Below are 25,534 nucleotides of genomic sequence, written 5' to 3'. Positions count from 1 at the left end.
TAAAACCAAACAAATGGGGACAATCTGTGATTATTTTTTAAAGTCTGCATACCTGAGTGAGGAGGACAAACTGAGCAAACTGCCAAGGAAGCATGAAGAAGATATTTGAAACACAGAGTGCAATCAAGCTTCCTCTACACACATCCGCAGCCCTAGAAAAGAGAAAATAAACATGTTTAATTACAAAATGACACAACACACTGATCCAGACTATTGCAAAAGCAGAATAAACTCCCTTGCCCTCCCAAAAAAACCCACCCCCACAAAACCAAACCCCAAACACCTTTATCGAGTCACGTTTGAAACTGGACGCTTCAATGCAATCTAAGTGTGATTATGAGCTTTGTTAGGTTATTGTTCACTAGTTTCAGCTATGTGCAACTCTCCATGACCCATTTAAGATGTTCTTGGCAAATGCTAGAGTGTTTTGCCATTTCCTTCTCCACCTCATTTTACAGATATGGAAACTGAAGCAAGGAGGGTTAAGTGACTGGCCCAGGGTCACACAGCCAGTAAGTAAGTCTTCCAGGCTCCAGGCCCAACCCTCTATCTACTTCAGCACCTTCACTGATGGGTGATTTCAGTTGTGTCTGACTCTGTGACCCCATCTGGGCTTTTCTTGGCAAAGATACAAGAGTGATTTGCCACTTCCTTCTCCAATTCATTTTAGAGATGAGGAAAGTGAAGCAAACAGTTTTTAAATGACTTGCCCAGGGTCACACAGCTAGCAAGTGTCTGAAGCCAGATTTGAACTCAAGGAAAATAAGTCTTTCTGACTCTCAGTCCCATGTTCTGTCCACTGTACCACCCAGTTGCCCCTGATTATAAACTATCCAATTATGATTCCCATTAACATAATAAAATAACTTGGACTATTTTAAGAAAGTGAAATGTAAATGAATTATTTTATATTTTACTGGATTTATTATCTCAAATATTCAAATAGACCTGGATACTTCCTCCAATGTTACAACTTATCCACACCTGCCCATCCCATGGGCATGGGTCCTCCGCTAAGCTCCCCACAGGGGATCGGTCCCACATGTCTCCTGACACTGTTAAGACACCAAACACTCAGGCAGCTCACCTCCTCTCCCTACTCCTTACAACACGAGCAGCCCATCTTCTTGTTCGATCATACACTTTCCTGATTATATCCTCTACTCCTCCTCTCGGATATTCCTCATTAACCACATATTGCAACCTGCTCCCACTTAACCCACACACCTTTCCACTGAGCCTTGTGGGATATCCATTTTCACTTCTCCAGAGATCGCTTTGTTACATGTCTTGTAGCCACATAACAACATGAGCAGAATAATAGTATTTAAAAGCTAGTCCTGTATTTCTGGGAGAAGTTTGAGTCATCAAAGAGACTTTGCAAGCTCTTAAAAGCAACCTGGCCCATCTTTCTCTTCCTACTTAATTGTAGCCTCAATTCACCCATGTGCATCTCTATCCTAGATAAACATAGTGACAGACAAACTCAATAGGCTGTTCATCCAACTCTACGTCCTAATCTTCATCTACTTGGCTTTTCCTGGGTGAGCGTACGGACCACACCTTTTTGAGCAGTTAGGGATGTCTTCCAGGTGGATGTTCTGGGCTTCGATGTGATCCGTAAAATGCCATCCACACTCAGGAGGCCCTGGAGGACCTCACCATCTAGAGACAGTCTTAACTTGGCTCTAAATTGGACTCTGGAGTCCAGTGACAGTGGAAACCAGGAATCTCATTGTTCTCTAAGTCCAGTGATGCTGATAGCTAGCACACCGCTCCAGGGCAGCTCATGCCTCTCAGAAGAGCCAGGAGGCACCGACTTTAATCAGTCTGGTAAGATGAAAAACCAGCAGGACTTAGCATACGCCCTACCACTCCAGAAGGGCCAGCCACTGCCCACGCTCTCGGCTACATCTACACCATCCTTAAAAAACTTCTTCACCTTCCCCCGTTTCTTCTCTTGGCCCTTCCATCTTCTGAAACTCATGGACACAGGCTCCTCCTTGACAGCTCTGCAGACCTGACCACCATTGCTAGTCCTGGGGGCATTTTCTCTCAAACCTCCCAACTCAATGCCCGCAGTAGATGAGCCAGAACATTCTTGCTCTCCATTAATTGCTCTTCCATAATCTTACTACTGCCATCAGCCCCCCTTTCCTGGAGGCTCATGCAATCTGAGTTTATCAGCCATTCTTGATTTTGGTAGCGATTCTCTCTCTATTCTCAATGTGTCCAGTGCCTGAGTCAGTCATAATCTCCAACCCAACCCCTAGCCCCCTTCTTGAGGCCTTCAACATACATCTCAGCTGGGTTCTCACTGCATTAAGGCAATCCTACTATACTTGACTGATCCTACTAAACACCCTGGAAGGAGCTCACCACTGGAATACGGGAGCCAGAACCGCAGAGGGACATTCTGGGGGGAGAAGGCCACAGGCAACAACTTCCATGAAGGAAAATTTCTAGAAGGAAACAACAGCTGAGGCACGGTGGCAAAGTCTGGAAGATTGGAAGCATAGACCAGAGTGGGACGAAGGCCGGCCAGTCCGGACCCCTCCCCCATTGGAGGTCCCGGGCCCGCTCCTTACGGGTGGCAGGGAGCTAGCGGGGCTTTTATGACCACCTTTAAGCACATGATTCCCAAATCTGCCCGTGTGCCCAGGCCTCATCTTTCTCCTGAGCTCAAGTTGCCTATCACCACTTAGCTCTTTGAAATCTCTCCCTAGATGACTAGAGGCACATCAAGGTCTAGAATAATCCTTCCAATCACCCAGAAGTCCAGAGATCCTCCCCTCTCCTTCACTGCCCACATCCATTCAGCTGCCAGGCCTTGCCAATTCTACTTAAGACATATTTACATCGACCTTCTTCCCATAGTCAGTACCCTTGTCTAGGCCCTCATTACCTCCCATCTGAACTATATAATTCAATTAAAAAATAAATATTGATAAAAATTGTCTAAAAATTGATATTCCTGTAGCCAGGCTTCCCTTTGTGAACACATACTCTATACAGCTGCCAAAGGGACACTCTTAATCCACAAGCCTGACTGTCTCCCTCTGTCCCTCAAGAAGCTTCAGTGGTTCCCTATTGCTTTTAGGATAAAACCACACATTCCTCTCTCTGACTCCTGAACTGGCTCCAGCTCACCTTTACAGATTTATCTTACACTGTACCACCTTTATGTTTCAGAATGGCCAACCTGTTGTTCCCCACATATAAATCCTACCCCCCAGTTCTATGCCAAGGTGCCCCCCTTGCTTGTAATGCTTTCCCCCGTTTACCTCCAACTTTTGAAGGCTCCTTTTACAGGCCACATTCTCCATAAGGTCTTTCCTGAACCCTAGTCATTGGTCCCACTGCCCTCAGCCACCAGAATTCCCTTGTATGTGGCTCACGCTGACTCCTCTGTGTGTGCAATGCAAGCACAGGAGAAAGTAAGCTTCTTGAAGGCACATACTATTTTGGCTTTTTATTTCTATGTCCAGGATCTAACAGTCTCTAAGGGGTATCTAATAAACATTTAATAAATAGAATACAGGTAAAAGAATCTTATTTATTTCTTACATATGCCTGATAAGTAAAATTTTAAATTATTCAATGCAAATAATCAAGGATAAACCAACATTACCTGAGGATATGAGTCACAAGCAACATTTGAAGTGCAAGGAATGGGTATGAGAAACTTTCACGGAGAGGCGGTGTCCACATCACACGTGTGCACTGAAAAGAAAAATGCACATAGGGCCATGTGGTAAACTTTCTAGGTAGTAAACTTTCTAGATGGTAACAGGTGCTTGGAGAAAATGACTAATTATGGATACAAATCAAAGAGGGCTGTTTTTTATGAATTATTTCTATAAGTCACAAAAGAAGCTTTGTACATTTCCTCCCAAACAGCATTACTGAAACTATAAATGATGCCACTGTACAGCTCTCAGAGCCTTCTATGGAATCCTGACATTAAGAATAGACAGAAAGCTCTTAGCATACATGCTAAAAATAAAGCCCAACGTCCCCTACTAGGAAAGCTTTAGGGTGAGATTTAAAGTGTTTCATGAGATTCAGCCTTTTACATGAGTTCTTTAGTTACATCTTCTCTCACCTGAATTTTAGACTTAGGGATCAGAAATTATTATCGGTGGGAGCAGAGAAGAGGGACAAAAGAAACCTACAGGTAATTTTCTAGACTTCATTTTAGGCATTAATTTCATCTTTTCTTACCCATTCAACTGTAAATGACAAGGAAACAGAGTCTATCTCTGTCAGGCTGCTAAGGAAGGGAATGAGAATTCCTGAGTTGAAGGACGTCCTCCCCACCCCCACACTGTCAACAGGTAGCTTGTCATGCTGACTCTAAAAGGGAGCTGGCCCTGAGAGACACTAGCATGTAAGGACAGCAGAGAAACATTTGTAGTGAGCCACAAAGAGTCTGAGATTTCTGGGCTTTCCACAGCAAAATAAGTTATCCATGCTCAAAGTCTAGGCCAGAGGTGGGGACCTTGCAGCCTCAAGGCCACATATGGCTCTCTAGGTCCTCAAGCACAGCCCTTTGACTGAATCCAAACTTCAAGAACAAATCCCCCTTATAAAAGGATTTGTTCTGTCAAACTTTTACTCTATTAAAAGACTGCACCCAAGGACCTAGAAGGCCTATGTGGCCTTGAGATCTCAGGTCCCCTACCCTGCTCTAGGCTGTCCTCTCTTCCAGAAGAGAGGATAAAGGGGTGGCATTCCATTCTACAGGGTATTAAGAAAAATGAACCTTTTTTTATACAAAGATTTCATTAAAAAAAAAATAAAGAAGAAATTGGACCTGGAAAAGCAGAAAAACAAGACCACAAAGAAAAAGAAGAATCACAGAAAACCTGGAGCTAAGTAATGAAGAGGAGGTTTATCCCGAAGTGAAGGGAGAGGGGCAGTGTGAGAGGGAAGTGACCTCTTGAACTCCAAGCATGGCGATGTGGTGCCATTGACACATGCTGGCAGGTGAGAGCCCAGGTAGCAAGGTCAGAGGAAGAGGTAGAGGCTGGACGTCCCGTGAGGCAGTTACTTCCTGAAGTGACATTAACCAGAGGGCCCACTGTCTTTCAGGGACATGCATTGATGACGATGATGATGATGATGATGATGACGAAGAGACCCCCACCACTTGTCAGGACTGGGGACAACCTGCTGCCTCTGGGGCCCCACAAAGGCCCTGCTGCCAGAAGGGACCTGAAAAGCCCTGCTCAGAATTATGAAGTCATGGTCAAGAAGCTATGGAAATGGGGCCCCAGACAGCCTTCTTATCCTCCCATTAAGCAAAGGCAAGGCCTCCAGAAGATGTAGGAAGTGAACAGCAGCTGGTTAGAAGGATGGTTTCTGAGAATTCAGTCTGGACTCTAGAGAACAGCTCAGAAGATAGCGAATGGAATAATAGTGAAAACTTCTCAGGTGAAGTTCCAGAAATTTGAACAGAATTGTAATAAAGTACCAAAGACTTAGTAACCTGGGCTGGGACCGTTGCCTTACTTCCCTGGTCATAAGCTTAGCTAAGTGTAGGAGGGGAAAGCACAGACCCTGCAAATCTAACCACAGGCCCAAATGTTCCAGACTTGTTTCGACTGACCACCATCTGACCTGTACAACTATAAAATTGGAACTCCTGTTGCGGAACTCCAGGCAGGTCACCATGTCCTAAAATTTCTATGATTCATAAAATATTGTCTGCTTTCATATCTCAGTTGATACTGATGATACATTTGTTTGTTTTCGTGTACGCTAGATATGTACCTTCCACTTTTTGATATTATTGACATTTTCATCTGCAAACGCCAGCAGATTCTTCTGTGGTTAGACTGTGCGCCTCAGTTCCTGATTAACAGGAACAGGACAAAGTGGGGGAAGAAGAGGTGGTCTTTTGGGTATATAACCAAGCTTTGCATTTTGTGTTTTGCCTCTCCTACTAGACTGCCTCTAGTAGTGAGACTGCCCTTCTCGCAAGAAGAAATAATTAGATAAATCCTTCCTGTCTCTACTTGGAGATATCTCTGTTTGTTTTATTTTGGGCAAGGGTCGTCTTGTCCCACACAATAGGAACAGCAGGCTCTCGGCCAGAGACAGAATGTACCCAATGGGTGATTCTAAGACCAAGGGGGAATTCTGTCCAATTTTTTTTTTAGATAGAATAGATTCATAACTAAAAACCTTGCTGATGGCTTTCATTTGACTTTCTACCAAATATTCTCAGATTTATTATTAAGGAATGTTTATTAAACACCTAGACATAAACTTAGGATCACAAAACACCCATCCGGCTTTAGTAAAAGAGGCCATGCCAAGCCAAATGCAATTTCCTTTTAGATAGTTACTAGATTAGAAGGATATATATATATACATATATATATATATATACACACACATACATATATGTACACATAGATATGTACATACACTATATATGAGAGATGTTTATAGATCTGTATTTTCATATCTATACACAGCAATATCTATCTACATATAAGTGGCCTTTGTGGGTCACCAAAGGTAGCAAGTAGTTCCCAGTCCTGAGTCACGAGAAGTTATCACACACATCCACATACATGTCCCTGAAAGACAGCAGACCCTCTGGTTAATGTCACTTCAGGAAGTAACTGCCTCATGGGATGTCCAGCCTCAACCTCTTCCTCTGACCCTGCTGCCTGGGCTCTCACCTGCTAGCATGTGCCGATGACTCCGCATCGCCATGCCCCAGAGTTCAAGAGGTCACTTCCCTCTCACACTGCCCCTCTCCCTTCTCTTTGGGATAAACCTCCTCTTTGTTACTTAGCTCCAGGTTTTCTATGATTCTTCTTTTTCTCTGGGGTCTTGTTTTTTGGCCTTTGCAGGTCCAATTTCTTCTTTACTTTTTTTTTTACTGAAGCCTTTTTATATTTTAACAAAAAGGTTCATTTTTCTTAATAGCCTGGAGAATGGAATGTCATCTCTGGTGTCCCTTTACCTTTACATAGATAAGACAGAATAGTTAGACAGGTAGATAGATAGATAGATATGTATATGTGTACATATGTGTGTATTTACATACGTATGACAATATACATACATATATGACAAGATACAAAAGGATTTTGACAGGATAGAACACTTAAGAAATCAAAGATGGATCTCACAGTGATAACAGCACAACCTTCTACTTGGGTATGAGACAATCAACTTCACAAGTATAAGAGAGAGGATGTAAGACTAGACAATAGTGCATCTGAAAAAGATTTGGGCTACAATATCAAAATAAATCAACCTTAGGTTATGCTAGCTATAAAAGCTAATGCAATCTGAGGCTTCGTCTGGAGAGTCATGGTAAACAGGAGGAAGGGGACGGGATTGTGCTCTGGTCAGATTACATTTGAACTCCTGCACGCAGTTTGGAATGCCATGTGAGGAGAGACACTGATAATGTAGAAAGTGTCCAGGAGAGAGCACTCATGATGGTGGAGGGTCTTCAGGTAGTTTGTGAGCATTGCTCAAGAGAACTGGAGATGCTTAGCTTAGGAAATAAAAGATCGGGGAGAGAAAGAAACACTTTCAGGACTTTGAATGGCTGTCACGCAGCAGACTGATTAGACTTATTCTGCTGTTTCATAGAAGTGATGAGCTAGGAAGGCTAGCGGGAAGCTGAAGAGAAGTTGACTTTGGAAAAAGACAAGGAGGCAATTTCTGAGGATGAGAATCAACCTTGTCTGGTCTGGGCTGCCCTGTGGGTAGAAGGCTCTGCTCACCAAAGGTCTTGAAACAAAGAACAGCCCACCACTTATTAAGTACGTTTAATTAAGGACTTTAGATTGCAGTCTAGTTTTGGTAAAACTGAACTAGATGGCTTTTGATAAGATTACTTTCAACTGTGAGATTCTATGAGTCTATGAGAAGGAAGCTAACAAGCAGCCAACTGACTTACTCAGGCTTTACTCCTTCTTTACTCATCCATCCCAAAGAAAGTGATGCTAAAATTGAAAGAACAATAACAACAACAACAAACAATTTGAAACAGATTAATACTAAATAATCAAATGCTGACCTGCCTTAAATCAGAAAATTAATTTATAATTTCCATTAAAATTCCAAATTTGGAACTCAAAATTTTAAATAAATAAATTTACAAAAAAAAAGGGGGCAACACTGGATTAGAATATATGTTCATTTGCAAAATCATACAGAGAAAGATGGTAACTGATTATGAGTAGTGTCACTTCACAAAACAGTGAAAGTTAGTGGAAAGAAAAATAAATTAAAGGAAAGAGACCCAACTGGACAAAGGTGTCCAAGGGCATTTTAAGGATGACATTGTAAGGAGGTCAACAGAAGAAAGAAAAGATCTTTAAAGAATCAAGGCTAGAAGGAGCTGTTAGACAAGCTTTGAAAGTTACATGTTGATGGGGCGGCCAGGTAGCACAGCGAGTAAGAGCACTGGCTCCAGTGTTGAGAAGACTTGGAGATCGAATCCCGGGCTCAGACACTTAGCACCCACCCAGAAACACCTGGCCGTGTAACCTTAAGCAAGTTACTTAACCCCAATTGCTTAGGGGCGGCCAGGTGGCTCAGCAAGTGTCGGGATGACCTGGATCAAATCCAGGCTCAGATACTCAGCACCACACCCAGAAATAACTGGCCATGTAACCTTGAGCAAGTTACTTAACCCTGATTGCTTTAAAAAAAAAAAAAAAGGCGGCCAGGTAGCACAGCAAGTAAGAGCACTGGCTCCAGTGTTGGGACGACCTGGAGATTGAATCCTGGGCTCAGGCGCTCAGCACCACACCCAGAAATAACTGGCCGTGTAACCTTGAGCAAGTTACTTAACCCCGATTGCTTAAAAATAAAAAATAAAAAAAGAAAGTTACATGTTGAATTTATTACATACTTTTTAAAAATTTTTTTTAATTTATTTATTTGTTTGTTTGTTTCTTTAATTTTAGTTTACAAGATTCAATTCCACTATTCCTTGAGTTTCACATTTTGTCCCCCTCTCTCCCCTCCCACCCCCATGGTGGCATATAGTCAAGTATAGGATCAGTAAGTACTTTCATATTATACATTAGTCAGGTTATGAAAACGGATTATATCAGATGGAATGAAAAATGGTAAACAGGAAATAAAACCAAACAAGAAAAGGAAAAAGATCATGTATTTTGCTTCCACCTGGATATAAACTCAGTTCTTTCTAGTTCTTTCTCTGGATGCACACATTTCTCTCCATCATGAGTCTTTTGGAATTGACTTATATCACTGCATTGCTGAGAAGAGTCCAGTCTATCAAAGTTGGTCATCACACATACATTGTGTCTGTAATTGTGTACAAATTTCTCCTGGTTCTACTCTTCTCACTCATCATCAGTTTGTATAAGCCTCTCCAAGTAAATATGAAGTTCATCTGCTCCTCATTTCTTATAGCACAATAGCATTCTATAACATGCATATATCACAACTTGTTCAGCCATTCCCCATTTGATGGGCACCCCCTTAATTTCCAATTCTTTGCCACCATAAAAAGAGCTGCTATAAACATTTCTGTACGTATGGGTCTTCCTCTAACTTCTATGATCTCTTTGGGATATAACCCTAGGAGTAGTATTGCTGGGTCAAAGGATATGAAATTATTTATAGCCCTTTGGGCATAATTCCAGATTGCTCTCCAGAAAGGCTGGATCAGTTCACAACTCCAACAGCAATGCATTAGTGTTCCAATTTGCCCACATCCTCTCCAGCATTTGTCATTTTCCTGTTTTGTCATCTTAGCCAATCTGACTAGTGAGATGTGGTATCTCAGAGTTGTTTTGATTTGCATTTCTCTAATCAATAGTGATTTAGAGCATTTCTTCATGTGCTTATAGATATCTTTAATTTCTTTCTCTAAAAATTGCCTGTTCATATCCTTTGACCATTTATCAATTGGGGAATGACTTGTATTCTTATAAATTTGACTCACTTCTCTGTACATTTTAGAAATGAGCCCTTTGTCAGACACATAGATTGTAAAAATTCTTTCCCAATTTCCCACCTCCCTCTTGATCTTGGTTACGTTGGCTTTGTTTGTACAGAAGCTTTTCAATTTCATATAATCAAAATTATCCATTTTACATTTTATAATGTTCTCTAATTCTTGTTTAGTCATAAAGTCTTTCCCTCTCCACAAATCTGACAGGTAAACTATTCCTTGTTTTCCAAGACTGCTTACAGTATCAACCTTTATACCTAGATCATGCACCCATTTAGACTTGATTTTGGTATATGGTGTTAGATAATGGTCTATGCCCAGTTTCTGCCATACTATATTCCAGTTTTCCCAGCAGTTTTTGTCAAATAGTGAGTTCTTATCCCAAAAACTAGGGTCTTGGGGATTGCCATTTCATAGCCCTTTCCCCCTCCTACTGCCTGTAGGATATTTTTATACTTAATGAAGTATGTTATTTCTTCTTCGCACCAAGAGTGACAGGAACAAATCTCATGCAAAGCTCCTCTCCCTCCCTCTTTCCCTCTAAAATGATACTTTTTTTGTTTCTTCTCCATAGAGTCCTATGCTTAACTGGTTGTTATTCCCTCCTTACACCAGAACCAATGAGGGAAAAGCTCATATGATTCTCATCTCCCTCCCTTCTTTTCCTCTGCCAAGCAGTTTTTATGCCTCTTTGTGTGGCATAATTTACTCTTTTCCACTTCATTCATTCCTATTCTTCCATTGCAGTCCCTTTGTAGCCCTTAATAAGATTTTTTAAATCATCATTTTGTATATTTTATACTCATACCCTCTACTTGTCTATAAACAGTTTGCTCTTATTAAATAGCAGGGTGTGTGTGTGTGTGTGTGTGTGTGTGTGTGTGTGTGTGTGTGTGTGTGTTTAGCTAGTTTACCTTTCTATGTCACTCTTGCATCTCGTAATTGGAGGTTGAATTTTCCATTGAGCTCTGGCTTTTTCATCAGGAAGGTCTGGAACTCTGTTATATTGTTGAATGACCATCTCTTTGCCTGGATGAATATGCTCAGTCTTCATGGGTACGTGATCCTTGGTTGTAACCCGAGCTCTTTTGCCTTGCGGAAAATTGTATTCCACTGCCTCCAATCTTTCAGTGTAGAGGCTGCTAAATCCTGTGTGATCCTCACTGTGGACCCTTGATATTTGAATTGTTTCTTTCTGGCTGCTTGTAGTATTTTCTCTTTTACCTGGTAGTTCTAGAGTTTGGCCACAACATTTCGAGGACTTTTCAGTTTGGGATCTCTTTCAGCAGGTGTCCGGTGGATTCTCTTGATTTCTATTTTACCCTCAGGTTCTAGTATCTCAGGGCAGTTTTCTTTAATGAGCTCTTGAAGAATGTTGTCCAGGCTCATTTTTTCATCATGATTTTCTGGTAGGCCTAGGATTCTCAGATTATCTCTCCTGGATCTGTTTTCCAGGTCAGTTATTTTTCCATTGAGGTATTTTACCTCTTTTTCTAATTTTTCATTCTTGTTGTTTTGTTTGACTAATTCTTGGTTCCTCATAGAGTTATTTGTTTCAATTTGGTTGATTCTAGTTTTTAGCAAATCATTTTCCTTGATTACTTTTTGGAGCTCCTTTTCCATATCATACACTTTTCTTTTTAGAGAGATGTTTTCTTCATTATAATGTTTTTCTAATTCTGCTATTTTGGTTTTGAGAGAATTATTCATTTTGTCTTCTATCTCTCTCATTTGATTTTCAAAGTTCCTTTTGAGCTCATCTAGGAGAGGTTTCTGTGCTTGGGATCCATTCCCTGTTGATGTTTTAGCTGTAGGTGTGGAGTCCACATTGTCTCCCTCAGAGTTTGGTTCCTCCCTCTGAGGACAGTAGGACTCCAGAGTCTTTGTAGTCTGCTTTCTACCCATTGTGAGGCAGGGCCCTAACCACGCCCTTCCTCTTGGGATCCCAAGCCTTTACTGTACAGGGTTTTGCCCTGGGGCAATAGTTACTATATTTTCAGGGTCAGGGCTGGGGGTTGAAGCAGGTGAGGTTCACTCTGTCATCCTGGTCTTTGGAGGTCCTGATAGGGGCTTTTTTTTTTTTTTAATTTCTGGGCTATGAAGTAGTAGCCCCAGGAAAATTTGCTGTCCTGGACAGGGGCCCCTGCATTTGGTTCTTACCTTGCTCTTTCCAGTCCCAGCCCTTTGGTGATAGGCCTGGTAGTGGCCCTTGTGGTTGGTGGGACAACTTGTCCCCCCCTGAGTTGATCAGGCCTCTTCTGGGCCTGCCTCTGCGGGCTGTGCCAGGCCTGCCTCTCTATTACATACTTTTAAAAATCTGTACATAATAGGGATCAAAATCATGTACAATCCTCTTTTTATGTCTTAATATATATGTGAGAAACACACACACACATTATATGGAAATGCTTCTTTTGGTGTTTAAATTCAGAATAAAAAATTAAATTAAAAAAAAATTTGGCCCTCCCCAAGCCCTCCCCTGACTCCTCACTGTAGACTGAGAATGACTATGGATTTTCAAAGGCCAGCAAGCAGAAGCCCTGGCAGGCTCTACTCTGCTGGCAAGGCTCCAAGTACCCTCTATGTAACAGACCAAGCCTGCTTTTCTGATGACCAGCCTAAATCCAGAGAGGCTCACCACCAGGAGACTGACCACTCAGTGAGGATTCTTTGGTCATGGCAACTCATGAAACAATGAATAATATTAAACAGCCCTCACTCCTTGGTGGCCCCCTTCCCCTTCTGAAATGGCAGAGTGGCAGAGAATACCTAGAATCACACTTTTAAGTCATCTAAAAACATTAATGGAGCCACTGGTTCTTCAAATGTGAGGTCTCTGTACAATGACATATAATGAGGCTGCAAAAGTTCTTAACCTGGAGTTCATGGAGTTACTTTTTTAATAGTTAGTAGCTATATTTCAATCTAGTTGGCTTCCTTTGTAATTCTATGTATTTTATTTTATGCTTTTAAAAACATTTTGAAAGGGATCCAAAGGCCTCAGCAGACCACCCACGACCATGAGGCAAAAAAAAAAAAAGTTAAGAACATTTATACCACTCTTGACTACCTAACTATGAGGCAGAAAGACGTTGCAGCTAAATGGAAGCCTGGTTTCCAGGTCACCCTTAGAGAAATAAATAAGGAAATCCAAGAAATTGGTTGATCATTCATTTGAATGCACCAAGAAATAAAAGTTAATGGTATATCTGGTCAGCTTGCATTGTGGTGCTCGTGATAAATATTTACAAAAAGACCACCATGAAAATAATTTTAGTTTATGCACCATCTGCTGAAGAGAAAGAGAGAAGTAAAGACCCTCCAAATTACTCCAATACTCAGTAACTTCATTGCAAAGGAGGGAATGAGGGAAATGAAGAAAAATACAGCTTGAGAGAGTAAGCGATGAGAGGTCAAAGGCATGGAGAATGCAGTCACAGAAGCCCCACGTCTCATGCCTAACATGACTACTTCATTTAAGAAAAGAATCAGAAGGCACTGGACGTGGATGGAGATCACTGAAGCAATAGACAGGAAGCCTCTTGTCACTGATGTGGGAATAATCATTCCTAAGTGAGCTCCACATAATCAGCTGAGTGATCTTTATTAGAACAAAGATCAAGATGAAAGCAGAACTAGAACACAAAGGACAAGAAGAAGGGCGATCCTGCCTGGCACTTAAAGCCCTTCAGAACTAGCCCTGGTCTATCTTTCCAGGCTGATTACCGATGACGCTCCTTCACAAGCCCTACATCCTAGCCAGCCCAGCCTGTTTGCGCTTCCCCACACCATCTGTTTTCTCCATATTGCCTCTCTAAAGATCTTTTCTGATTCCCCCAACTGTTAGTCATCCTCCGTCAAAAACTGTGTATTTACTATGTATATATACCATATGTACTTTTCTGTGAATATGCTGTAGCCTCCTAGTAGACTGTAAGCTCCTTGAGGGCAAAGACTGTCTCATGTATATCTCCAGGGCCTAATAGTGCCTGGCACATAGCAGGCTTTTTACACAAATGCAATTAAAACAGTTCCAAATTAACCTATTTAAATAATTTACTGAACCTGAAAATGGAATATGGATAGAATAAGACATCAACTGCTATTTCAGTACTTATATATAGAAATTTAACTGATGTAAACCAACTGTGACAAGGAGACCAAATGACCCTAAAGAGAATGTGTGTCAAAGAGACATCCTGCCCCATATGCTCTCTTCCTTTTTAGGCTACAAGGACGTGGGGCTGCCTTGAACTGCCTCCCTGAGAGCCAGGTAGGGGAAGCATAGCTGCCCTACCTTCCACCCAGCCATGGGAGTTGTGGCACCTGGCCAACTCTGTCTCTTTATGTCTTTTTATCTTGAGCTCAGGTAAATGAGTATTGAGATGGAAGCATCCATTTGATGTGGTTTTGAGAGATCAAGCAGGACTAGCAGCAGAGGCCAGAAGACATTAGGAGTAATGTGGATGATGGCAATGGAAGCACCTGCAATGGATGCACTACTTGCTGAAGGAAAGTATTTTCGTCTACCCAATCCACTGCTCTTCACCAGCCAATTATAAACATCACAGATCTTCTGATCTCTGCACCACTGAATAAATAGCATGGCTGTAGAGACGTGCTCTGCACGTCTACAACTTTTAAAATCTTCTCTCATTTCTTTGATATGTACATATATTGTTCTCGTAAAGATTTTATAGATATATGGAATTGAAAAGTCTTTGCAGGCACAAAATTAACACAACTAGAAAAAGAAGGGAGTAATTAACTGGGGAAAAAAAGTCTTTGTGCTAAATATCTCTAATAAAGATCTGATAACCAAGACATTTTGGCAACAGAAATATTTGAAACCAAAAGGCACTTCCCAAAAGATAAGTGGCAAAGGATATGAAAAGTTCTCAGTAGAAGAAATGCAAACTATTAACAACCATATGAAAGAATGACTCAAATAACTAATTATAAGAGAAATGCAAAACAAAATAACTCAGGTTTTATCTTGCTCCCAACAGATTGGAAAAGATGTGAATGATTTTGAATTTGAGGCTTTGTAGGAAGACTAGAACACTAAGGAACTATTTTTTGAATTAGTATAACCATTCTAGAAAGCCACTTGGAATCATGAAAAGAAAATATCCAAAATGACCATACCCTATGACCCAGAGATTCCACCGCTAGGCACAAGCCCCAAGGAGGTCACTGACACCAAAACATAAAGGAGGAGAAGCACTTCTGATTATAGCAAAAAATGGGGGGAGGAGTAAATTTTCACCAACTGGGCAATGGATAAACAACTTGTAATATATGAATAAAATAGAACGTCACTGCACTATGAGAAATGATGGCCATGATGAATATATAAGAACATAGGAAGAGTTCTATATTATGCAAAGTGAAGTAAAGAGAACTATGGAAACAACATATACAACAACTATGACAATTTAAGCTGAAAGGACAACGCAGAGTGTTGCAAAATTACAATAACCGAAGTTAACCCCCCAAAAGAAACATAAGAAGGGATCTCTCATTGTTTCTTTCTGGGGTGGGGATAGGGGTGGTGGGACCACACATGTCAACCACTGCATTGTAAGTCAGGCTTTTTCAATGTTAGTGGGTTTTGCTGAAATATTTTCTTCCTTTTTAAAATTCTTTCTGGAACAATGGGAGGAAGAGATATATTGGGAAATGTAGGTAACATGAAAAAAAAATAAAAAATTACAGAGAAAAGTAGCCCTATGGACATGTAATTATTGGTATTCTCTGGATTACTTATTCAGTAAGAATTAAGTTTGGGATACTGTCCAAGACATTAGTATTTCTTCCCTTTCAGACATGTTGAGCAATATTCCGACCATGCCCTTTTAACTGGGTTGTCTGCAGTATAGACCTCACAGGGACATCTTTTCTTCTGTGGCCACTCTTCCCATCTTTGCCTTCTCCAGGGCCATTTTAGTCCCTTTAGGCTGCAGTAGGGATTGCAATGGTAGAGTCCATATGTGTTGATGATTCCATTATCATTAAAAGGGGAAAATATCTGCTATAGCAATTTGTAAATAGCTTCCCCTTTGTTGATCATTTTGTGGAGCTGCCAGTGCAGCTCAGACGAACAAGGAGCTGAGTCTAGAAGCTGAACAGGAAGATGAGGATGGGCTCGGCTGCGCGAGGGACATGGTGCAGCACTCTGGATGACATCAAGCTGATCTCGAACATGAAAGCAGATTTTTAATGCCACGGATGCCTATCCAGAAACCCCACAACCTGAAAAATCATCGGAGTTGTAGATGACCCTGAGGGTAACAGAGGGGCACAAGGTGGGCCTACACAGGCTACAGCTTAATACAAACAACAACAGGTTGTGTGCAAAAAGTGCAAAACATTTCATTCAGGAGATGTGGGATCAGAAGCAGGGCAGGGGAGAGGGAAGTCATTCAGGTAAAGAACAAGGGGAGGGGAACAACAATGTCCATGTCAGTGGCATTCATTCACATGGTGTCACAGATCTAGCGAGAGAGGCATAGAGTGCTAGATGAGAAAACACAGACAGGCTACAATCTGCAAGCGGAAAATCATAGACTGAAGCACTGTCTGATCAGAGGTTAGGTCCACAAGAGGAAGAAGGGTTGGGCTGAAGCCATGTCATGTTATGAAGCATAGAGGTTTTAGAGCAGGGCTATACATCTTTGGAAAAGGTGACGTGAGATACTATTTTGCCATGCTTTTTAAATATCTAAAGTTTTCCTGTTCTTTTTATATCTTCAAAGCAAAGTGTAATGGTCACATTCATCCAATCTTCCCTTTTTTTCACTGCATTCACCTAATGTAGCAGGTATCTACAAAGTAATCCTCTAGACCAAATTTAAACAGAAATGTATTCCATACTGACTTAGAAAGCCACAAATTAACATTATCTATGTCTTATTATATATTTTTAGTTATTTTGTTCAACATTCTGATTGGGTTGAACTCAGGAATTTTACTCTATGAAGGAAATGGTATAGTACTTCTGATTCCAAACATGGGAAACTATATTTTAAACATCAAATGACACTTTATGAATGCCTATCAAGAAACTTTACAATCTGAAAAAAACCCAAGTGTAGGCAGCAGGTTTAATACCTCTGTTCTAAACCGAGGGTTCTTTACCTTTTTTTATGTTATGAAAATCTGGTGAAGCCTATGGACCCTTCCTCAGAATATCTTTAAATGTATCAAGTAAAATATATAGGATTCCAAGGAAAATCAGTTATAGCGAAATCAACTATAAAAAATATTTTTTAAAAATCAATTTCACAGACCCAGGTTACTATGGAATAAAATCCAAATTCTTTAGTTTAATGTTCAAAGCTCTCTAAAAGAATCTTTGCCCCAAACCAGTGGTGTCAAACGCAAATAAAAATGAGACCTATAAAATGTACTTAAGAATCCCTGTGGGCTGAATTCTGACTTAGTAAAACATACCTACATTCTACTGTATTTTATTCACTTTGTTTAATATTTCCCAATTACATTTTAATTTAGTTGGGGTGCTCTGGAGCATTGCTGTTGCCACAATGTGCTTATCTGACCTTTCTGCTCCAGACAAACTATTAAGCTGTTGTTCTATACTGCCCTAAATCAGACCAGGAAATTGGCATTTATCTACTTATTGGTTGTCAGACATACTTTGATACTCTGAGTCACTGATCCAAGGGATGAATCTTTCTACAGCCCAGATCAAAAACCATATTTGCCTTCACGTTCTGTTTGATTCTTGTCTATGTCCTTAAAGAGGTCTCAGGGACTATTCATTCAACAAAAGGGTTTTTCTCTAGGTCTTTTTATATTTATATTTATATTCTCTAGGTCTTATTATATTTTTTATATATTTTTTATATATTTTGCATTAATAGTGCAAAACTCAAATGATCCAATTTTTATCCTTCTCACTATACAGCTAACTCCCCTCCTTTTTTGATGATAATTTTCCTCATAATCAGAAATACTCACACCTACTTGCCTTCACCATTAGTCTCCAATTTCTCTTTCAGTCACTGGTAACCTCGATTCTTCACCTAGTGCTTGTAGCCATACAGTATGGCCAAGGAATTATTGGTGAGAACATCTGAAGGTCCCCAGCTTTTTTTTTTTTTTTAGCTTCCTTTTTTCCTAGGGAAGAATTACCTATAATCCAAATCAGTTTTTCAGAAAGCCACCTGTCTACATGCTAACTTCCTATCAGCTTTTATTCTATTACTTAATAAACTGTGTAGAAAAAGGTGAAATTTATTTCATATTTCTCTCCCAAGACTTATACCTAAAACAACCTAAAAATTTATATAGCTTTACTTTTAATTTCCATTTGTGAAAATCTTAACACTGATATTATAAAGTCATTTTTAATGAACAGAATATCTTCTCGATAGTCTTTTCACTTTCGTTTTTAAAAATTTTAGCTATTTCTCCTGACAGTAGACACTTCTTAAAAAGCATCTCCCAAATCCACCTGCTCCACGATTTAAAGAAAATCATGGAACAAAGTGACTGTGACTCTATCGTTACCAAAGTACCTGTCAGAAGGACTGCCCAAGTCACTTTCAGGAGTTGGAGTTTAAAAAGAAAGGCTACGCGCTTCAGCTTTAACAATCTCACTGCCAGTTCTACTGGGCCTGAGTTCTGTCCTCCGTTAGCTTCATCTCCACTTGTGTTACTGTAACATAATCATCCACAAAAACCTATGGACATGCAAAGAGAAGTGCTCTACGGCACTGTAGAGACGGTCCTTCACTGTCACATGTGAGTCTTCGCGTCTCTGAATTCTTCACTTATGCTACTCCTTCAATTCACCTCAATAATTAAAGGCATTTCTGCTTGTGACAGAAATGAGACAAAGGGGTGAATCACACATTGCAGCTCATTCCTCACTGCTTTTACTGACGTCTGCGCGATGATTGTCACTTAAAATGGCTGTTGTCAGGACCTACAACAATCTGCTAATGGACTGGTCCACAACAAGCTATTGCCTCTGCCTGGTCACAACTGGTTCTGGTCTGAGGATTTTTTAACCCTCAACTCGTGCCAGGACATGGGTGCCAATCTTCAGAGAAAAGCCTCTGAAAAATCCCTGGAGCTTATTTTCAGGACAGCAGATGTGCAAAATGTGATGCGCAGTGGGCACACCTAAAATTTGCTCTGCTCCAGCCCTTTCTTACTGGGAAAGGCCCACAACTGGCTGCCAAAGACAGAGTATGGAATATGCATGGGGTGGTGCCCTCTGAGCCACATGGGACGGACCTGCTGCTTTATGCCTTCTGCATTGGTGACAGATTCTCATCTGTCACTGCATCATCTGATAAACTCCCAGGACTAAGTGAAATCAGCACTAGATTTCACTTTTAAATCACAATGGAGTCTTGTCTATACAGACAGTTCTCACTTTATATAAGTGGACTGGGAGGAAGCAGCATGTCTGCAGAGGGAAGGGGCCTGGCACACAGTGCAAGGACATATGGGGGCCAGGGACAGAGAAGCAAGAGTAAAAGGAGGAATATGTGGGGGCTGGGGCTAGCCTGTGGGTACCTGGCCAGAACTGAGAGGAAGAATATGCAGGGGGCAGACACATGGGGGCCAGACAGGATGGGTGACAAGTGGAAGCCAGGGACAACACGTGGTACCCAAGCCTGGGTGGCCGGCTGGACACGCAACCAGGTGAGCATAGCAGAGCAAGACTCTCCTCTCCCTACTCTGCAGGTCTCAAGCCATGCCCCTGATCTGGCAGTGCCAGTGGTGAGGCAGTCTTTGCTTGGAGGGGTTTTTTTTTAGTTTTTGTTGTTGTTGTTAGAGGAATGGGAGGCCCTGGAGCAAGAGCCAAGGGGCAGGGGCTGAGAGAGCACAATACTGTACAGTATACTTAACAGAGGTGTTTTGGGGGAATGTAAATTTCTTTACATAAAGTAGAAACTGCATAGTGCAAATTTAGGTAAAGCAAGGATTGTCTGCTGTAAATTTAAACATAAAGGCCATCTTTTTTTTTAATCTGAACTTGAACACACAATCAAGTACAAAAAAAAGATTCTATATGGAATTGTAAAACTCCTTTTCACATTGCTTTAAAAAGTGTTGAGGTAGATTCATTTTGCTTGACTACATGGCATTCGTAATGAAGATTTTTTTTTTTAAATACTCTGTTAATTGTGGGAGTGGGCAGATAAAGAGAGATGATGCCAAAAACATCTTTCTTTTTTTTTTTTAATGCAGAAAACAGAAGGCAGTTTGTAAGGAAGGACAGACAAGCAATTTGTAGAATTTTGTAGAATTTCTTATACACAATGGCCACCTTCTTAAAGGATAAAAATCTGCACACATTCTATCTGGATTCCATGAAAAGAAATCTCAAATGCGTTATAGACCTAATGCATTCCCAGGAAGTTGCTCAGATTCTTCCTATTCTAGGGATAAATGTCCTGGCTCATTTGTGAGGGCTGACACAGACTCCTGCAGTAGGAAAGCAACAGAGTGTCCCTTCACTCTATTGTGAAACCCAAGGTTTCTGTAGCATTCCCATAAGTGGTCATGTTAAAGAACTTGTACTGGACCTACTGCTGGACCCTGCTATGTCCCAGTTACAAGGGGAATGGTTCTAATGAGAACTACCAATATTAACTAACCAGCTTTTATGTACAGATGAAAGCAGAAAACTCAGGGAAATCACAATCATGAAATTATGACCTAAATGATATCTATAATATAAAAGCAGCATCAAAGTTCTGATGATGCACCGTTCCTTGCCTCAGAAGCTTGGCCAGTTATGCCAACTCTTAGTAGCAAGAATCCATACTAGGAGTCTCAAAGAGCACAATGACAATGAAAAGGAGGTACATACTCCGTAAGTTGGCAGAAAGGGATTTTGTACCCTCCTTAAGCAGAAAATGATGATGTAGTCTGTGAAATCCTATTTCCCTACCTGAGAATTCCATGCTGAGAAATTTGAAGAGATTAGTGGGGAATCAGGAGATCAGGATTCTCCTCCCTGGGCAGGGCCTGGAGCCAGCAACTTAACTCTTTCAATGCCTCAATTGTCTTCATCTGCAAAGTGGGGATAGTAGTATTTACCACCTACCTGCCACACAATAATGATATCAGGCTAAGAAGATCATGTTTAAAATGTTCAAAGTCTCTCGGAAGAGTCCCCTCCAGAAAGAGGGACAGATTAAATAAACAAAGGCTTCTAACCCTCACTTCCTCAGCATTAAGGAATGACAGTACTACAAAATGCCTCCAATTACCAGGAATCAAAAGCAGTTTTACAACTTAAGACATAAGTTCTAGAGAGTGGCATTCAACACCAAGGCTAAGTTACTGATTATCCCCTTTCAGCTAAGGGTCCCAGGTAGGCCAGGAATGCATTTTTTGTCTCACCCCAAGCCCTGTACATGAACCACCACACCGTGATGATTTTACAACGCAAGATCACTAAGTATTTTATAGTGTGCAAATGTCTGTTTTAATATATCAATTTCAAATATTCAGAACTTCTAGGGAATAAACTTTTCCATGTTCAATCTCAGATAAAGAGGATCTTCTTCTATCATTAAGATATGCACATATTACTGGGCGGCTAGGTGGTGCAGTGAGTAGAGTGCCAGCCCCAGAGTCAGGAGGAACTTAGTTCAAATCTGGCCTCAGACACTTAACACGAACGCACTCTTGCACGCACGCACACACACACACAAACCTAGCCATGTGACCTTGGGCAAGTTACTTAACCCCAATTGCCCTCCAAAAAGCAAAAAAAAAAAAAGATATGCACATATTAAACTAAGTATGCCCTTAAATATTCTTGAATTTTATGTAAAAAAGCAAAATAATCCTGCATCCTACTCTATAAATTTCACAAGTCTAAAGTTAAAAAAAAAAGGACCTCTAATAAACATCATGTAACATTTTACAACATTCAACCCTTTTTTCGTATATCAAAACATAGGGACAGTAAGTTATTTATTAAGGAAACTATTTGTTACAAAGTTACTTTTTTCCTCACGTAAAGTTGAAATATAATAAAAAGAAAAATGTCAAATGAAAACATATATGCAACACATAAGCTACTTTTAAAATCAAATCTGCAACTTAAATACTACTGGCTTCTACCCCATACAGTTAAACACTGTGATTATGTTACTAAAGATTCTAGAATTAATTTGGTCATTTCACATTACACATTTCTAGCTCTATTTCATCAGGATGTTTTTTAATGTAAAATCTTAAGTGATATGAAATTTATAATTTAAAAAATTAAAAAATAATTTTAAAACTTCATAAGATATTATTAAGAGTTACAGATTTACTCAATATAAATAGCAAGCTGAATAAAAAATATAGAAAAAAGCAAGCCTCAGATCACAACTGAGTCTAATTTTAAGCCAAATAAATCATTCATTCATTCAGGTTAACACAACTCTTCTAGGGAAGCTCAGAAGCAATTAGTAATTGATCACATCTAGTAACAGAAGAGTACTTCTTTAGGAAACTTCACTGATCATTCTGTTACAGTGGAATGCTTTTTAAGAATCACATATAAACAAAAACTAAGAAATGGAGAAGTTATCTTAAAAACTTTCTGAAAACAAAATTAAAAGTAAATTCTTGGCAGAGTTAATAGTTAATTTTTTTATCACTAGTTTATCTGATATTACATCTTCTATTCCCAAATTACATTCCACATAATTGCACAAAATGTCAGTTTTATTTAACTATCTATAACAATTACGAAAGTTGTCATTAAGTATTTGACACAATTAATTTGTTTTTCTCAGTTCAGCTAAATGGTATCTCAGTGTTTTATTGCATCTTTTGGTGGGAGAGAACAAAAGAATGACAAAATTATCTTATAGTCAGGAGCATACAATTTTAATTTAATACATCTAATTATATTGCTATGCAATGAACAGACTTGGGGAAAACATACACATCACACGAGATAAAAAATAACAACAACAATAAAACCCTCAGACTCTAAGCTGACATGTCCTGGCACACACAGAGGATGGAATACCCGCCTTAGTTGGCATATGACTCTCTCACTACCACTTGGCTGCTGAGACTTCAGGATTTCAGCTGTACATCTCAAAAAAATAATGTAGATACAGTATTACAAAAAACTAAGGAAAACTGCCCTGAAATTCTAGAACAAGAGGGGAAAGCAGAAATAGGAAAAAATCTATCACTCATCACCTGAAAGAGATCACAGGAAGAAAACTTATAGGAATGTCATAGTCAAGTTTCAAAAAAGCCAGGTTAAGGAAAAAATATTGCAGGCTATAAGAAAAAAAAATGTAATGTTGCCTCTAACATTAAAAGAATCCTGTATGAAATATCTAATTAATATTAGCTTAATGAAGAGAATTTATCCATATTTTTATAGATTTTTTCCTGAATAAATTGAAACTATTATTTTCAGAAAGTAAGAGAAAATCTATAATTTTAAGAATTACAAATCTGAATTCACAAACTTTGTTTCTTAAACAGAGACTTAAAGTTAGAAGGAACCTCCGAAGTCGTCTGGTCCAACGCAATCATTTTTTAGAGGAGGAATCGGAGGAACAGAGAGAGAGAAATAACTTGCCCAAGGTCACACAGGGAGTATGTGGAAGAGCTGAGATTTGAACCAAAAGCCTCTGACTCCAAACCCAGTGATCCTTCCATTGCCTCATGTTGCCCTTTTAAGGAAATACTGTAGATTTTCTCTGAATTTCATTTATTCATTCAAGAACTACTGAGGAATTAGTATTTACAAGGTACTCTGGCAGGGACACAGATACAAAAACCCATCCTGAGAGAAAAGAGAAGCTATGAAGACAAGTAAGCAGAATATGAGGCAGCCTCAGAACATCAGGTTGTCCTGAAAGGGGGGAGATCATCACTGCTCTGGAATCAAGGCCCAAAGGCCGACAAGGGCCAAACAGATGCAGTCTGCTCCACTCACTTAACTAATGAGTATAATGAGAGATTACCCTGAACTCTATGACAATTTGGAAAGACAAGACAGTGTCTGGCAGAAATAAAGGATGTATCTGCTGTAGGAAGAAAAGTTAGTGTGCATTCCCCCAAAAGGCTGTGTCTTGTCCTATCACACCTACGTAATCTAATCAATCATAGTTTTAAAGTTTAAAAATTATAGGACGATTTAATAAGGATCCGTTATTTTTTAATGAATCAATCAATAAACATTTATTAAGTAGCTCCTACGTGCTTTAAGGCATAAGGGGAAACCCACAAAAGCTGCCTGGAGGTGAGATAGGAAGCATCTTGTTTGTGGAATAACCAAAGGCTGAGTGCCATGGGATCTACCTGGAAAAACATGTAGAGGATTTTGTATCTGATCCTGGAAGGTACCGGGAGGTTGTCGGAGTTTACTGAATGGGGGGGAGGGAGGTCAGACATGGTCAGACCTGCATATCAAGAAAATCACTTCTGGCTGAATGGAGAAGAGAAAGGGTTGGGGGAGACCTGAGGTAGGCAGACCCACCAGGCAAGCTCCTGCAATAGTCCAGGTATCAGGACCTGCACAAGTGTGACCACAGTGTCAGAGGAAGGAGGAGGCACATTGGAGAGATGGTGTAAAATGGATTGTATGTGGGAGATAGATACAAAGGGGCAGAAGATGGCAGCCTGAGGGACTGGGAGGAAGGTGGTCTCTTCAACAATGATAGGGGAAGGGAGGAGAGGGGGAGGCTTCAGGAGAAAGATCATGAGTTCTGCTTTGGAAATGCTGAGTTTTTCAGATGTCTACTGGACATGAAGTTTGAGATGCCTGAGACAGCCGGAGAGGTGAGACTGGAGTTCAGCAGAGAGGCTGGGGAAGGATAGCTAGATTTGGGAGAGTAATTAAATCCATGGGAGATGATAACATCACCAAGTCAAGTAATGTAGAAGAGCCTGAGGGACCCTTCCAGTTACAGAGTGGAATCTGGATGAGGCTCATGCAAAGAAAACTGAGAAGGGGCAGTCAGAGAGTTAGGAGGAGGGCCTGGAGAGTCATGTGCCAAAAACCCAGAGAGAAGAGAGGCTCATCAGTGGCACAGGCTGCAGAGACATCAAAGAATGAGGATCTGGCAACTAAGAGATCACTGGAAAATGTGAAGAGAGCAGCTTGGGTGGAAGGCAAGGGGCTGAGAAGAGAAAAAGCAAAGGCACCTCCTGGAGGTGGCCTTTTCAAAAAGTTTAGCCAAAAAGGGCAGAAGAGATAAAGGATGAGAGGTTCAATAAAAATACTGCAAGAACTGCCTACTATAACAAAACATGTAACAGTCAAAGTTACCTAGTAATTCATATAGGCAATTATAATTTAAATATGATATATAAAAATAAATTTAAAGTTTATTCCACATATTAAACTTTACCTGCGTGAAGGATTTAATTTAAATATTTAAAGGATTTTTAAAATTTAAGTATTTAAAGGATGAAGGATTTAATTAAAGCATTTAATAAAGAAAATTATCTTCCAATTTCTAGAAACTCATTTCTACAACACTTACCTCTCCATGGTTGAAAAAGAAGCACAATACTGTAACCAGGCCTCCTAGCCGACTCCCGCTG

At 40.2% G+C, this 25,534-nt stretch overlaps 1 protein-coding gene across 1 annotated transcript in view; it reads right to left on the bottom strand.

Annotated features, from left to right (window-relative positions):
- The window catches only part of LOC138158191 (protein C-mannosyl-transferase DPY19L1), a 114,004-nt gene that overhangs the window by 40,455 nt on the left and 48,015 nt on the right, over positions 1 to 25,534 (bottom strand). The window contains exons 7-9 of the mRNA XM_069084280.1: positions 25,474 to 25,531; positions 3,632 to 3,723; positions 53 to 152 (exon numbers count right to left, since the gene is read on the bottom strand). Coding sequence (XP_068940381.1) covers positions 53 to 152; positions 3,632 to 3,723; positions 25,474 to 25,531 — 250 coding nt within the window. The remainder of the gene's footprint in view (positions 1 to 52; positions 153 to 3,631; positions 3,724 to 25,473; positions 25,532 to 25,534) is intronic.

Source organism: Petaurus breviceps, unplaced genomic scaffold (assembly GCF_028583685.1).
Source record: "Petaurus breviceps papuanus isolate PSGF00001 unplaced genomic scaffold, PetGlider_PUasm1.0 174, whole genome shotgun sequence".
NCBI classification, from domain to species: domain Eukaryota; kingdom Metazoa; phylum Chordata; class Mammalia; order Diprotodontia; family Petauridae; genus Petaurus; species Petaurus breviceps.
This window is presented reverse-complemented; position numbering and strand designations above follow the sequence as displayed.